Source organism: Lonchura striata, chromosome 18 (genome assembly GCF_046129695.1).
Source record: "Lonchura striata isolate bLonStr1 chromosome 18, bLonStr1.mat, whole genome shotgun sequence".
Lineage (NCBI taxonomy): Eukaryota > Metazoa > Chordata > Aves > Passeriformes > Estrildidae > Lonchura > Lonchura striata.
Window position 1 is genome coordinate 8,814,336 of NC_134620.1, and position 16,096 is coordinate 8,830,431.

General features: G+C 43.4%; 1 protein-coding gene across 18 annotated transcripts in view; it reads right to left on the bottom strand.

Annotated features, from left to right (window-relative positions):
* FBRSL1 (fibrosin like 1) overlaps positions 1-16,096 on the bottom strand; it is a 501,938-nt gene that overhangs the window by 262,784 nt on the left and 223,058 nt on the right. For 16 of the 18 annotated variants that reach the window (XM_077787180.1, XM_031506236.2, XM_077787189.1 and 13 more), the window contains one exon: positions 8,640-8,675. The exons of the other annotated variants lie outside the window; for them this stretch is intronic. In XM_077787180.1, coding sequence (XP_077643306.1) covers positions 8,640-8,675 — 36 coding nt within the window. The remainder of the gene's footprint in view (positions 1-8,639; positions 8,676-16,096) is intronic. 18 annotated transcript variants of the gene reach the window in all.

Consider the following 16,096-nt stretch of genomic DNA (forward strand, 5'->3'; position numbering starts at 1 on the left):
ATCTCACACCCAAGTTACAATGGATTCATTGACATTTCTGCCCTTGCCCTGCATTTCCTGGCTTTCTAAAACTGCAGTTGGTCCTTATAGGAAGGCTCTTAGAGTTTCATTTATGTTTTTGTTAGAAAAAGGAGAGAGGACACCTTCTAAAATGTGATCAGCAGGTCATGGTGACTGGGGCTTGTGTTGACCATGAGTAGCTGTGATGCTGAAATGCTGAGGCAGCAGGAAGTGAAAACACTGACCCTGTGTAGAAAACATCTCGCATGGCTGACCAGGGTTTCCATCTGAATGCTCCTCTTCCAGCCATTCAAGCAGATCAGAAAGTTGCTCTTCACCAACTCTTCTGTTGCAGCAGGAGCTGAACAGCTCCTGGAAAGGCAGCCCAGAGCCCCAGGCTCCTGCCTGAGCCACCCGCACAGGGACAGCAGCATGGAGCCCCTCTGCTCTCTCACCGCACAAGGAATGGAGGAGAGCTGCCTTCCCGCTGCACAGGAACCACATGGCCCAGTATATTCACATTTTAGCAGCCAGCTTGATCGCAGGCTGAAACACGAAATGAGGAGAGAAACCTCAGCCTACAGCAGATTTCCACCCATTTGCAGCTTTCACAGCAGAGCCCCCACACCTTCAGCATGTTATCAAAAGTTTTCTTTGGTGTGAGAGCTGACTTAGGGTTGCATCTGTTGTTTTGCTAAACTAAAGTTGCATTTTTGCCTTCTGTTAGGACAGGAAAGAAACTAAAGATCTCTCTCATCTATAATAACAAATTCCAATTAAAAAAAAAAAAAAAGGTGACAAGGAAGAAATACAAGTAATGAAATTGAGTAAAACCCACCAACCTACAGGAACCCTTCCCTACACTCTGAATGTGCAGTGACTAGTTTTACCATCACCCAAAGAACTTATCCTCTCTAGACTATTTTATTTCAATACAGTTTAACATTGGGAAAACCATTTTGGGACTGACAGCAATCAGGGAGTTCCACTGAGTTGCACAATTAAATATTTATGATGCTTCAAGATGACAGGCAGTGTTCTCTAATGCCAATAACAACCACAAAGTTGATGCAATCGAGCTCTTCTCCTTGATCTCTCTTGTTCACCATCAAGGCCAACAAAACATGTTCATCTCTTATTTCTGCAGTTGCATTCTGCTGTGGCACTGTTATTTCCACTGCTGCTCCCCTTACATGTCGGGGTTTTGGGTGCAGTGAAATATGAGACAAAACCAGAAAGTGTGAACCCCGTTTCCACCCACCCCCATGAGTTTCCTCTGAGGAACCTACCACAGCACCCAGCACCAGTGCATGAGAAGCCCTCAAAAATGGACTATTTTAACCCTCTCTGTAATTATAAAATACCAAAACTGCCCATTCTCACTGCACAAGACTATCAGAGAATTAAACAAAAATGAAAAACAAATCCCCCAAGAGGCCCCACACTTAACCCCTGCTGACTGTGGTAGTTAGGTAAGGAGCCCTGATCCTAATCAGCTGTCTGCTTTAATCATCTTTTTGTTGGCTTTGGTAAAGGGAAAGGAGAGTTAAAACAAGGCAATGGATTCTAAGGAAACAGAGTCATGAGAGCAAACAACAATGTGAAAACAGCTGAGACAGACAAGCAAATACCCTGCTCTGCTACACAAAGAAAGCTACAGCACGTATATGACACAACTGCTTCAGGACAGTCTTAATCAAAAAGGTCCAGAAATAAAGACCAGATATTCTCAAAATCCTCTGCCTTTCCTCTTCAGCAGGATGTAATCCTTTCCAGGCTGGTGAATTCAAGATGGATTTAGGACAACTTTTCATTTTAGCGTGCAAGGCCAGTGACAGCGAGGTTATCCCAGCCCAAAAGCCAAGGAGCACTGGGAATTTCGGGGGATGCATCTGTTTAACAATAGCAGCTTTCTAGTCAGATTAGAGGTCTGCTCCTGCCGTGCCCCGAGCGGAGGGCAGCGGCAGGGAGATTAAAAACACGGGCAAAAATCACACACAAGTCATATGTCCCATCCCTGGAGGGGCTCATGGTGTCAGCTGGCTGGGCCTCCCTGCAGCTGGGGGTTTATGGAAATCAGGATCCTCCCGCCCCGCTCCGGCCACAGGGACAAAGGGGCACCACTGCTGAGCCTCCGAGGCAGCCCCTCTGCCAAGGCCATGCTCAGACAGGGGGAAACTCAGACAGAGAGGGCCCTTTGTGCTTGCTTATGGCTGTGGAGATGAGTGAAAATCCATGGGACTTTTCATCCTAATTAAAAGCAGAGGTCATCTAAGAAGAAACAGACTTTCAGAAAAGGGAACTTCTAAAGGAAAATGTGTTGTAAGGAAGTTCACGGACTTCAATATTTGTAAAGCTGAAGTATGTAGTTTATTTATGTTCGTACTTCTGCTTAAGCTTTTCATGGGACATTTCAAAAACCCTCAGAAGAGCTCCCACGGATCTGGAATAATATGTGTACTAATTACTCAATTTGAGCTCATGGCTTATGGGACAGTCCCTGGAGCCAAGGGTCCAGCTCCTCAGCTGGCTTACAGCAACCTGGCTCCATCCCACACAACACTAAGAGCAAACAAAACTCTATTTATTCAGTGAACTCAGCCTGTCCAGGTGAATTCAAGCATGGGGATAGTTTTTGTGAAGTGAGGCTATTTAGGAACATGGGAAAAGGAAACCAGCAGAAGTTAAATGCTTTGGACTGATAGCCACCATTTTATTCCTGGCTCTAAAACTCCTGGTATCTTACGGGGAAAATTTCTTTCAAAATACTTTACACCTCTATTCCATATTATTATTTTTCTATCTTTTCAAATCCTTTGTGCTGTCATTGCACTAGCAGGCCACATCACTTTTTTATAGTCCCTTTTCCTTTTCGCTGTCTTCGAAGAAGACAGAGTATTGTTCCACCTGAAGGGGACCTATCTGCCATTCTTTTCTCTTGTCCAATTAGAGTACCTCTTTTATGCTTGGCATCATGGCAAAAGGAGATTGATACTTATTTTGGAATTAATACTCCTTTATTCATAAATCTTGTCCAGAAAGTCTTGCTCACATTGCCAGCCCACAGGCACACTATTGTAGGAAATATATATTAAATTCAGTTTTATCATTTACCTTTGGCTCCAGCTCAAGGAGTTTTAGAGTCATAACAAGAGCCCCGTTTCCAATATTGATTTTTGGCACAGAAAAATGCTAATTTATCAGAAGTCCTAAAATACAATGAATTTTCCATCCCAACTAAGAAATGTTACCCACCTACTGAAGATATTTTTCATTAGCGTGTGACAGAGCAGCAGGTGGAAAAACCCTGTTTGTCACAATTACAATGTGCCTCTGGTCACTGAGTGTGCTTCCACACCATGAGGAAAGCATGCTCAGGAATTCCCAAACAGAAGTATGACATGCTTCATCACAATATTTTTTTTATCATTATTTAGAAATGTATCCTTCTCAGGACATCAGTTTCTCCACGGCCATCTCAAAGATGTCAAGGTATACAATTGTCCCTGGGATCCATGTGGGAAATGGCAATGACTCAAAGTCTGTACAGAAAAGATGCTGTTAAAGGTACTTATCCAAGTGATAATTTGGTTCCAACCTAACAGCACAAGAGCATCCTCAAAGCACAGAGTGGATTGAGGAATGCTGCTGGTGGGATCTTCAGTGAGCCCCTGTAACCACTGCACCAAAGGCACGAACCTGCCCATGCTCACACCAAGGACTTCTGGCCTGAGAACAGCCTCCTTAGCAGGCACCATCTGCTTCAGAGTTTCACAGAGCTGCACTGAGCTGGCACAAAACAGAGAGGCCATGAAAAGAGCTTTACAGGGGATATAAACCTGCAGAGTCAACAGTTCCTCTGCTGATGATTTCCCAGCACTTTGCAGCCATTTGTACCTGTCCTCCCTCCTACTGAGGTCGCTGAGCTGAGCACTATCTCTGTGCTGCAAACCAGGGGAATGCAGCTCAGAACCAGCTGCCCCAGCAAGGGCACTCATGGGCACGAGCCAAAGAGATCTGACAGGGGCAGGGTGGTTGTGGGGAACTCTTTTGGGCAACAGCCTCACTGTACAGCAACACTGAGCACACAGCACAGGAGAGGAGTCTTGGATGGCTGTAAAGATCTTTGGCAACACAGATCCAAACTAGCTGGAAAGCCAGCTCCAAAAAAATGAACAAGATCATCTGAGAGAACAGCCAAGAAGGAGCAGACTGGGGTCCAGGCAGACCCAGCACTTGTCTGAGTCATCTAAGGTTCAGCTTCACCCAGGGGAAAAACTGTTCTCATGCTACATCACCAAGCAGGTGGAATGAAGGTTGCAGATAGCACTGAGCTGACTCTGGATGACCCAAGAGTCTCTGCAAACCTTAAGGTGTTCTGCACATTTCTCTCTCTCCACGAGCTCCAGCCTGAGTTATCTGAGACACTGGTTTCCTGCGCTCAACAAGGAAGATGTAAAATCAACAGAATTTGATCAGCTGCCAGGGATTTGACTAGGCTACAAAGACTTTGATATTTTACAGAAGCTCAGAATAAAAATCAGCTGCTGCTGGAGCCAAGTGTATGTTACTGGTTTTATTAAAAAAAAACCAAAAACCTTTCAAGAACAAATAAAACCAAACAAAGACGTTTCATCCTCCTGCACTTTTGTTCCAAGGCACACTCAGACAGGTTGGCTCACTGGCTATCCATTTGCCATATGCTTTCAAGTTTATTCTTTCATTCACTCCCACATTTTAGCCCCTTCCAGTTCAGAAGACGAACAGCTGCACAGATGCTCTATAAATAAACTACGTAAATTATTGGAAGAGGTTTTTTGTTTATTTTTTTAAGCTACCACATATTCCCCAGCTCTATCCTTTTCCATCCTCTCTACAAAACTGAGTCAAATTCAGCTGCAGCTTGAGTTTGTCTCTACAGTGTTCTCAACCTTATAAACAACTGCAACTTTTTGGCCATTAATAACAAACTGTATGTATTATCTTATACTCATTGTAGCTACTTTATAACCATGTTTGGTTCAAAGTTAACTACCAGAAAAAAACTTGACAAACATCCACAGTGTGGATATGTATCAGTGATGTAAAAACCTCAACTAGTTCTAACTCTAATTTCTGATTCTCTGTGTACTTTTTAACAAATCAGTGCATTTTCAGGTACACAGGCCTCTCATCCTGTTACCAAAAAGAGAATCTGTTTTGTCTGCTCAGAAGACAGACAGACCTCTCTGACTAAGATCACTAATCTCATTTGTGCATGCAGGAAATGTGACAAATGGCTGGAGTAGTTTATCACACAAATGTAACCATCAAGTCATAGAGGGAATGAGATACTAACCTCCATAAACAAACTCGTGTTCTATTTCTCAGCACAGCGGAAGTATACATTTAATGAGATATGGATACGAAACACATGCTGCTGAGAAGAGAAAGGGCTTGCAGTAGCAGGACAGACCTAGAAGTTTCTCATCCTATCCAAGTAAAAATCAACACCATTTGAAAATTAATTTGGGGAAATAGTGTTTTAAGAGATTTTGTCCATTGTATGTACAGGAGACTCTGCAACTATGTGCCAGGTCACTGTTACTGCTGGTTTTGAGGCTCAAATTAAATCTAGATGCAACTAGAGTTCACCAGATCTAACTTCAATAAGACAAAATTTCACAGCTATTTCAAGCATGCTCCTTTTATTTAGGCACCTAATATTCCATGGGAAGCCTGAAGTCAAGGAAGTTGCTGGAATATCCAACCCTCGGGAGTTAGTTATTTAGACATTTGCATTTAGTTTTCTTCCTGCCTCTAGCTTCAGAGTCTGCACTTCATGGACGAGGCATTTGCTGAGGTTTTTCACCAATGAGCCTGCTCTGACTGCCTGGACAAGCCTTGATGGCTCAGCTGGATGAGCCAAATTTGCACCGAGATTTTTTTCCATGCAAGATTCCTACTGCAGGTTTTAAGTTCTCTCTGGGAAAATGCTCATTTCCTTAAAATGTGCATTTTCTACAAATGTTTCTGAAAGCAAACATCTCTGCAAGGCCAGCTGACGCAAGTGAATGGTGAAGAGTGGGAATTCAGAACGAGGTAATTAAAATTGAGCACGTACAAAATAGTTTGTGGTATTTAAACAGCTGCCGATGGAACCCAGTACAAGAACTTCACCGAGTAACAATACAGATCATCATTCCACAAGTCTTCCACAACACAAGCCATCAGCACAGCTATCAGGAGGAACACCCAGCACAGCAGTGTCTCCACCGTGCCTCCTGCTACCACTGCTTTCACCATGTCTGGGAGACAACCCATCCAATGTAAACTGGGGCAGAGCCAAAATGCCACAGTGACTTAATGTTTCACAGACAGCTGCCTTTGTGAGAAAACAGAACTGTTAGAGATGTGAGGGACAACTCCTGCTGTGGGCCAGTTGTCTGGATCTGGTGGTTTGAACATCTCTGTGCCACCTGCAAGAATCAGCATCCCATGGGAGTCTGGGCCAATGGAATTGGCACTCTCTGACTTTTGCTCAATCAATTTAGAGCAGCATTGGAGACTTGGGGGAAACAGCCAGCCTCAAGAGCTGGCACATGGTGGGGCAGAAGGCAGTTTAACAGGGAAAATGACAATCCAAAAAGAAAAGCAATGCCAGTTCACACTACTCATGATCTCAAAATACTGCCCTGGCATGCAGAATGCTCTTACCTCCCTCAAGAAGTTATGTGTTGGCAAAATAAGAGAACCATATCCCCACACATGCACAGAGAAGGAGCTAGTAATTTTCTCAAAATCATTTCTCTGAGAAACAAAAGGACATTTCTGAATAGCCAGCAATGGAAGAAAACAGTCCTATGATTTATTTGCCTTGAGACTCTGAGAAGAATTCTTTGGCCTTTTTCCATTACGATTTTGCAACCTATGTTATAGCCACTGGGAAATTGTTTAGTTCCCAAACCAGGCCCTCAGTCATAAAATCTGTGAAGATGATTCGTTATTATTTATGTGGTGCCATGGGCATGCATGGCATTTTACAGACAAATAGAAGATAAAGCATCTGCCTTTAGAAGCTTAGGTGAATCTGATTCTCCAAATGTATGAAAAGCAGCACTTAATGGGTCCTAAAGCAAACATTCCTCATCCCTCAATGAATTAAGCAATGATACTCACCTGGGATACTGGCAAGATTTAGGAGGATACTGGCAAGACAGGAAGCTACTTAATAAACATGTAACTACTGTCTAAAAATTTGTGACATTATTTCATTAAAACTGTCAGACTTTTCAAGTCATATGTTATTTTGTAATGGTTTTATGATGAAAATGTACTTAATCTTGTATTAATCTTGTACTTAATCTTGTATTTCTGATAATATGCATGATAGCATGGGACAGTATTGCTATGAAATCGGACCATAAATTCTGCACTGCCTGGCAATTTTTTCTCTTTGTGTACTGGGTAGAAGGTTATTAAGTTCCATCACCCTAAACTTACAACATAAATTATTGAAAGTAAATAATTCTGGTGATTATCATAAGAAATGTGTTCCGGGCCTCTGCGTCAACTTCCTGAAGTACATAAAATACACCCTTGTTCTGGTTCTATAGAGAATGAGCAGCTTTAGCTCTTGGTATGAAAGAGTTTGGGACCACTCACCTAGAAGGCAAAACTTTATCATGGCAGAGGTTGTGAAAACAGCAATTACTGTCAATCATGCAGGCAGGAATTGTTTACTGGACTGAGACATCCATGTTCAGATTTGTATATACCTTCATCTAGAACCTTTGCACTCCACATGACTTACTGTCTGAATAACCAGGGTATCATATCTCCCCACCATACATTTGTTTTGAGAGTCAGATATAATGTGATTCCAGGAATTTTCATGTTGACTTTGCTAAGCCTCTCACACCCTCTCCTATTTCTGTATTACTCTACTCAGTGATGTCTGTGCCTGCCTTTTTGGACAGCTGAGCAGAAAATGTACCCAAAACAAACAATCCACCTCTATATGAAGAAATGTCATTATTGCACATACAAATAAGGTACATATGAACAGAAATGGACAATTCAACATGTCTGGTACATTGCATACACAGGCAGTGTCCTGACCCTGTAACATCACCCTCGAACATTGTGGTACTCCTATGAAGGAAATATCAGCAACACCCTCCCCTGAAAACAAGTGAGCTTGTTTTGTAACTAGAGGCTTGTAAATAAGAGAATATTGACTTTCTTGTTGTTCACAATGGTGAGGGCTGCAATTCTTTGTAAAATGGGAGCAATTGTGTATTTGGCTCTTGTATTTAACACACAAATGAAAGCGTGTATGGGGGAGAGAGTAGAGGAGGGAAGCATCTCCTGCTGGTGTTGAAAACTCTCCCCACTCAGGTCTTGGTGACTAGCTGGAATACACCATAAACTGACCAAAAAAACCCTCCCTATAAGTATAATATTAAATTAAGAGGCCCCCAGGCTCTTAATGCACTCTCACATGTCAGGGCTGTCCCCTGCCAGGTGCACGACAGCCCTGTGCTCTCACCCTGTTTCTGTTCTGCATTTCTTCCATGTCAGTGGCTGTGCAACAGGTAGTGTAAACCTCTGCAATCAACATCAACAGAAGTGAAAGAATTAGCTGTAAAATGACTTACGGAGTAGCCTCTTCCTGAAAGCGATTGAGCAGAACTCTGTGGGAGGAAACAATATGCCACAGTAAGTAATGCAAGAGATTCTGGGAAATGTAAGTTAAGAATCATTTTGCGATTCCCTCCCCCAGCCCAGTATTCCTCAGGGGAAAACTCCACAACCTCAAATGATCTCCTGATACTCTGTGTGCTGCCACAGGAGTAACAGGCAGAGAGCACTTCCAGGTGAGGGCTCTGGGGCTATTTCAGGCAGGGTTTCATAAGCCAGAGCAGCTCCTCCCAGCCAAGGCAAAAGCTCTCAGTGTGGGACACATCTTCACAGCAGCAGGACACACACTTTGAGCCATCCCTCTTCAGGACGTGGCGGTGCTTCCTGGGAACAGCACGCACATGTAAGGATGCTCTCCAGAACCACGCTTGCACATTTTGCCTCATCGACTCCAACTCTCAATCATGTAACCAAATATCCCACTTTCCATTCCCCTCCATGAATCTGTGAGCCTCCAGCCTTCACTGCTGCAGCATTACCATATGACAACTCTATCTGAAATAACAATAGCAGCAAAGCACTAATTTATCATCTCTCAGAGCTTTAATAAGCACTCTGTCCCTTTTGAATAAGTTAAATTACATTGTTTACTCCTGCTCTTCATTTCAGCTCCTCCTGCTCCTTTCTCTACCACATCCTTACCTCTTTCACATGCTGCCAAATCATTTGGTTCTTTTCCTTCTCATTACACCAGCTCCAGTCACTTGGATCCCTTTCCTCTCTCTACAACCAAAGACTGTTGAGCTGCTGGGTTTTTGCTGGCAGTGGCTTTCTCAAAGCAGCTAAATGAATTCCACCTCTAGCTGCAGCTGCTGCTATATGCCTTCTTTTCGGAAATTAAAAAGGAGCCAGGAACACATGACACCACATAACCCAGCAAGTACTCTGCAGGCCAATTTCCAAGTGTGATTTATAATCATGATGCCCTCACTACATGATTTTATTAAACAAGATCCAGGGAGTCTTAGCAGTCCTGTTTCTAAGACTGATGTTCTAGTGGTACCAAAAATACCGAATTGTTGCAGGCTGATGGTGAGGATTATTTTGTCTTTTTGCAGCAGTGCCAGAAGTTATCGCGTTACTAAATCAGCACAGCACAATACTCCAAAGAGATTGATGCAAACTGATTGCAAATACTTGTAATTTTTCACCAGCAAGATAACAGCCCCTTTGTACCAGCAATCTGAAAGCCTTTTGATCAGAGGATACCTAGATGTACACAGGAAACCTTTCCCAGACTCCTGCTCTCAGTGGAAGACACAATTGTCTTGCTCTGCCCACGCCAGCTCCGTGCCACTGGCTTGCACCTGCCTCCGACACCAGACAGGCAATTCTGCAGCCAAGTGCCCATGGAGAAAAGCTCCCAAAGCAAACAAGAGGCAAGAGCAAAGTCCTACAATTATGTGGGTGTAGGAGGAGGGCTCCCTGTTAACCCTCACACCAGCTGGCACAAGAACAAGGGTGCCAGACAGAAGGAAAGATGTGACCCAGCTCTTACACACAGGTCTGCAGCCAAGGTGTGACTGAGTGCCAGTCCCCACCCCTGGCATCTACACCTGCACCTCTGTCCTGTTGTAGCTCCAGAGACCTCTGTGCTGCTGGAAAGGGACGGCTTCCAGAGGGGAGCCTGAGGCAGCAGCAACACTGGTAACAGCATCTGAATTCCTACCTTCTGCATATTGAACACAGATTTGGCCACTGCCTTCAAACATTACAAACTGACTCCTAAATACAAACTGCCCAGAAATAAAGCTACAGACCAGTGAAATGAAGGGCAGTGGCATTTACCTCTATTTTTGAGAAACTATGACAAACTTATCCCTCTGCGTACTCTATACCCTGAAGAACTCATGGAATTCAGCCTTGTACAGAAAAAGGTTAATAACAATATCCTGCTATCTACATAAGTATGTCAAACAGCTGAACACAATTATGTGTTCCGTCACTTTGGAGAGCTTGACCAGGCAGTTCACCTAAAGTAAACACAGAAATGACGAGGAGGCAAATTACCTGCTTGGAAAGGCAGGAGGAGGAAAGGGAAAAGGGTGGAAGTTCTCACTCCAGCCCTCCATCAACTGAGATTTAACCAAGAATGACAAGGTCTAACAAATTGGAAATAATAACCAAAAACAGAAACAAGAGGTTTCATTAGCAGCTTCTCTCTAGGGAAACAGCCTCAGAGCTTTTTCACTCTCACAGTTATTTTTTATCTTTGAGCTTTGTGCACACGAAAAATGTTTTCCTGGGATGGAGTAGATTCTTGGACAACAAATCAAGCACACTAACAACAGACTTGCTTTTCTTAAAAAAATTTTCAGGCATCCCAAGCTGTCCAAGAACCCCAGGAATCTGCAGACCACTGATTTAAAACCACTGAGTAGAAAACAATAAGACCAGTTACTGGGTAAAGTGTTACATCAGAAATAATGAAAACTGAATGGCAATTGACTCTGGTATTTTTCACATCCAAGAGCCTCTTCTCTCTTAAAAGTTTTAACATCAAATTTCCTGAAAAATCAGTGGTGAAAAAGGGTGGGGCTTTCCCCCTCCCTCAGAATTTTTCTTACATATATAAAATTAGTAACTGGCGAATACTTTGGAGTGAATTCATAAAATCTTTTCCCAAAGTTAGGTTTATGCACAACCATGCGCCACGCTCTCCAGGGCTCTTTGCATGCATTTTTCTGCACATCTAACAAACCAGTATTGCTTTTTTGGTTAGCTGGGAACACTGTGGCTCTTTAGGCAAATCCATACCAATTGTCACATGTAGCAATTCTGAAAAAAACCCTGCTAATATCAGCTATGAGTGCCAGAGCAGAACAGTTTGCATGCAACTGTGATGGATGTTCCTAAATATAAAAAATCTTTGGGGGTTAATACAAACACGGCTCAGTCCGTATATCTCTATATCAAGATCAAATAATGAGAAAAGTAATCAATTGTGGCTGCAAATATAAGAAATCTTAGTGGAAGTTTAACTTGGCATCTACCCAATGCTGAAGAAACCTCCTTTCACAGTGAATGAGTGCTTGTCTGGCAGGAGTAATTACCGGGGCAAGCCTTCAGCTGGAACAACTTACCGAGCCTCTTCCCTATAAGGACAGGAGCACTTACATGGAGGGCTGTCAGACAATCCTCCCTCTCCAAAGAGCCTATTTGCTGCTTTGGTCAATTTTCTCCTTGGCAGAAGGGCCTCAAGCAGCAGGGCACGATGGTGCCCGTGGTACCCAGCCAGCCACACTGCTGCTGGTGCTGCTCCCACCAGCACAGCGCCAGCCTGGCACCTCTGGCTCACCTGAGACCAAACCCAAAGCAGCTTCAGTGCACCCGAGCAGGCTCAGCTCTGGCCCTCAGACACTGCCTGGAGAAACCAGGGCAGGCAGGAAAAGGGCTGACAAATGGTTCAAAGCCAGGACTGTGACCCCACCCGGCCACAGCTCCCTGCAGCCAGGCACTGAATGCCAGACCTCTGGTCCAGCTGCTCAGCAGCCCTGAGCAGAGCCCCAGGGAGGGCAGCAGCCTCTCTGCCTGCTGAGCACCAGCTTCTGCCTCTTCCAGGGCTCTTTGGAATAGCCAGCCTTCCTAAGGGAGACTGTTAGGGGCAAAATGAGTGTGGTGTGTGCATTTAATGATGCAGAAGTGGAGCTGCACTGCTAGGTGGCATTTGTGCATAAAAATAAATGGCTTATAATATTTTGCACATGATGTGCTTTTTTACAACTGGAGATTTTTGGTTCCTTTTAAGCCCAAGGTTAAAAACAAAACCAGACAGCACAGACAAGACATTTCAGTTATGTCACAGAGTGAATTATTTCTACCCTGGGATAGCTCTTGTGTTAATTACACTGGATATAAAAAAAAATACACCTTTCTGGAAGCAAAGGCAAAATCTTACTGCTGAAAGACTCTACTACCCCCCCACTAATGTCCTTGAGAGCTTGAGTTACGCTGCTATCTGCAACTGTATTTAAAAGATTTCTTTCTTTGTGATAAAAATGGCAACTGCAATTTAGAAACTAAAATAATGAGAAAATATCACCAATAACCTGCAGCAGGTTTTCTAAGACTTCCATTAAATTGATAGAAAAAGTTATTTCTGTTATATAAATAAAAGCATGGCCTTCCACTGCTCTTGTGATGCAAAAGAAATTAAGACACCCTCTGTTCAGTTTCTTAAAGCTATTGGGTTACTATTGAACTCAAAAGACAGCAGGAAGGGCTTTAAAATCCAGTAATAATCAAGGTAATAGGGCACCTCAAGGCAATTCCCCACTCTCAATGGGTCAGGCAGGTTTCAAGTTGGATCTTTTGTGTCTTTGATATAAAACCCAGCTATAAGGGGATTAGTTAAAAGCAGGTGATGGCAGCACAACCACAAAATGAGGTCATTTATAGTGCTCCCTTCCATCCTCTTTGGCTAAAGGACACAAATTAACATATTCCAGAAATGTCAAGAGTTCATTCCTGCTTTTATGACATGTGCCATTTCATTGGCTGAAACCAAGAGTGTCTCAAGTAGGTCCAAGGCAGCTGTTGAAATGGCTATTTTCAGCCAAAGCTATTCCCATGTGGCACAGGACAGTCCCCAAAACCAGCCTCCAACCTACTGTTAATGCCATCCTTGTGTTAGTGTGGAAACTGAGGCAGGGAAAGACTCAAATATGCCCAGTGGCACCTGAGGAGCCTCCAGCAGAGGAGGTAACTGAGGCAGAATACCCAGCTCCTACTTAGTGCCAAATCTTGCCTTGCCAAATCACAGGCCTGAACTCATCATATCAGTGCTGCAAAAGCCTGATTTGCTTGGTTAGCACTCAGCAGGGGTAATCAATTGTATGCACAGAACAATCTGATTTTGAATTCTGATTTATAGCATTTGTTCAGGATGACAGTCACCTCAGCTGTACCCACCTTCCACTCTTTCCCAATTCCACAGTCAGAGAGGGCAGAAGCACCAGGAATTGCACGTGTTTGCCCTCCCTTTGGTCATTTATAGAGCATTCAACAACATAATATGGGTTCAGCTTTGAATACTGGAGAAGTCTCATATTTCCTTCCCAAGCAAATCCCTTATAAAACTCAAATATCATGGAATGAGAAGGGTAAGTGGAGAGGAGGGCAAAAAGAGCCAAGGGCAGGAGATATCCCAGACCTCAACACAGACTCTTAATGCAATTAATTTCCAGAGCCACACTCCTGTGTGCTGATACAGTGAGTTCAATTGACATGGCAAAGGTCACCAGTGCATCTGATGTTCGCTGAGATTAGAACCCGGACCTGACAAGATAATCACAACATGTGATGAATGATTTGCACGTCTGCAATGCTTGAATGTGTTCCTTCTTGAATTGGAACTTACTTTATTCTGTTGGATAAACAGAGAATGTTATGTTAAGAAACACTGCAAAACCAGTCTGGTAAGATATCAAACTACACAAGGTCTGAACATCTATAACTGGCTTGATAAGCTACGGGACAGCTTCCACACAAGAACTTCTATTCCTACAGCTGATGGAGGCAGAAGGAAAGTTGCCCACTGACCGGGAATGAACAAACTCAGTGCAGTTAGCCAGGAACAACAGGAAAAGTCTTCACAGAAACACACAACCTACATGAGTGCTGCTCTTGTTCAAACCATCACCTCTGCCAGCTTCACAAAACTTCTCCAGACTTTCTTTCTTCCTAAATATCCCTCACTGAAACTTTGTGCCAGTAATCAGAACTTAACCTCTGCTGAAGCTGTTTCCATGCAAGCATTTGGTGTTCTGTGGGACAAAGAGAAAAGCAGACAGCGTGCTGAAGGGAAGGGAATTTTTGCCTCCAGAAGAATGAGATTTGCAAGGTTTCATGATCTTTCCATGTACATTCAAACCAGTTTCCCAAGAGTCATGGTTTGTGGAAGGGGTCTTAAAACTATCCTGTTGCTACTCTTTTTGGCTAGGATGGTCTTAACTCCACTCTTCAAACTGCAGATCAGATCCCAGTGTGTTACACAAGGGGAACAGTGGACAGCACATGCCACAAAGAGTTTGCAGCCCACATGTTACTACTCCAGGCTTTCCAAAAACTCCTTCAATGTGCTCTGTGACACCCCTGACCATGGCTCTGAGGTCCCCCTGCCACCCTACTGGAGCCAAGAGCAGGCATCCCACATGCACCAAAGTTTACAGTGTGGATGAATGTGGATAAATGAGTGACTGTGGTTCAATTCTCACTTCACAGGCTCATCTGATTGTGCTTCTGGCAAGGTACTTCAGCCTGAGGCACACATGAGGGACCTCCAGCTTTGTACCCTACTGCTGCTCTAATCCCTGTGCCCCAGGAGGGGAAGTGTGGTACAAGAAGTAGGAGGGAAGGGGGAGACCGTGCCTGTGATGGCACACAAAGAAAAGCAGATCACAGTAAACTGCCTGACTTAGAAATCACAGAACTTATTTTGTATTCATCTACCAGAGACAGAATTTTATATCTAGCCTATACAATATGCTAAACACTTATCAAAGAACATTTAGAGAGAGGAAAATCTTTGCATTTCCTAAAAGACTGCTTTTCATTTATTATGTTTAAAGAAAAACAAACAAACACATGAGGATAGGATGATGAAAAATTAGAAAAGATAGCCTGGGGGATGAGAGGAAAAGGCTCTCAACAACTTAGTAGCAGTGCTTGCTGGCTTTATGCACAGCTGAAGCCAATCCCTTGAAAAGGAGAGTTTTGACTCTTAAGTGGCCAGCACCTCTTGCAACATATTTCCTAATCAGCGAGTATTTATGGTCGATATTTTATATTTCCAATTTCCCCCTAAGGGCTCCTGAGAAAGCAGCACACCTGCCAACCTTTTCAGCTGGGCCAATAATTGCCAATTTGCTCTTTGCCTTAGTATATCACTCAATTTAGCCCTGGCTGTGCCCTGCATACATCCTCATTCATCTCTGTGCCCCCATGACAATTAGAGTGTTAGCTTCAGCTAACTAGGGCAACTATTCTACCAGGGTTGGAAGACAATTATTAGTCTATTTTCCCATCTTGTGGCAACAAAATTGAGAATCCATGACAATTACATTCAGCAATTCTGCACTCTGCCGCCTGTTCCCCCTCCTTGCCCCCACCTTCCGAATATTTCAAATTATCGCAGCTCTACTACCACATTCAAATTTTCCATGTTCACAGGGAGTGAGGCTTCTATTTAAATGATAATGAGGGACGATCCATTCAATTTAGTGAGGGAGAAAATCCATTAAAAAGCAGGCAGTTCTTAAGCTGATGGGTCAAGAAAAAGATAAAAACCCTTTTTTAAGCCATTATACAAGGCTCTGTGTGGATTTTTGGACTGTTCAGGACATCAGAAAAGATTAAGACAATTATGGAACATGGGGAAAACCAAAACAAAATGCCCAAGCTTTCCACTTTTACT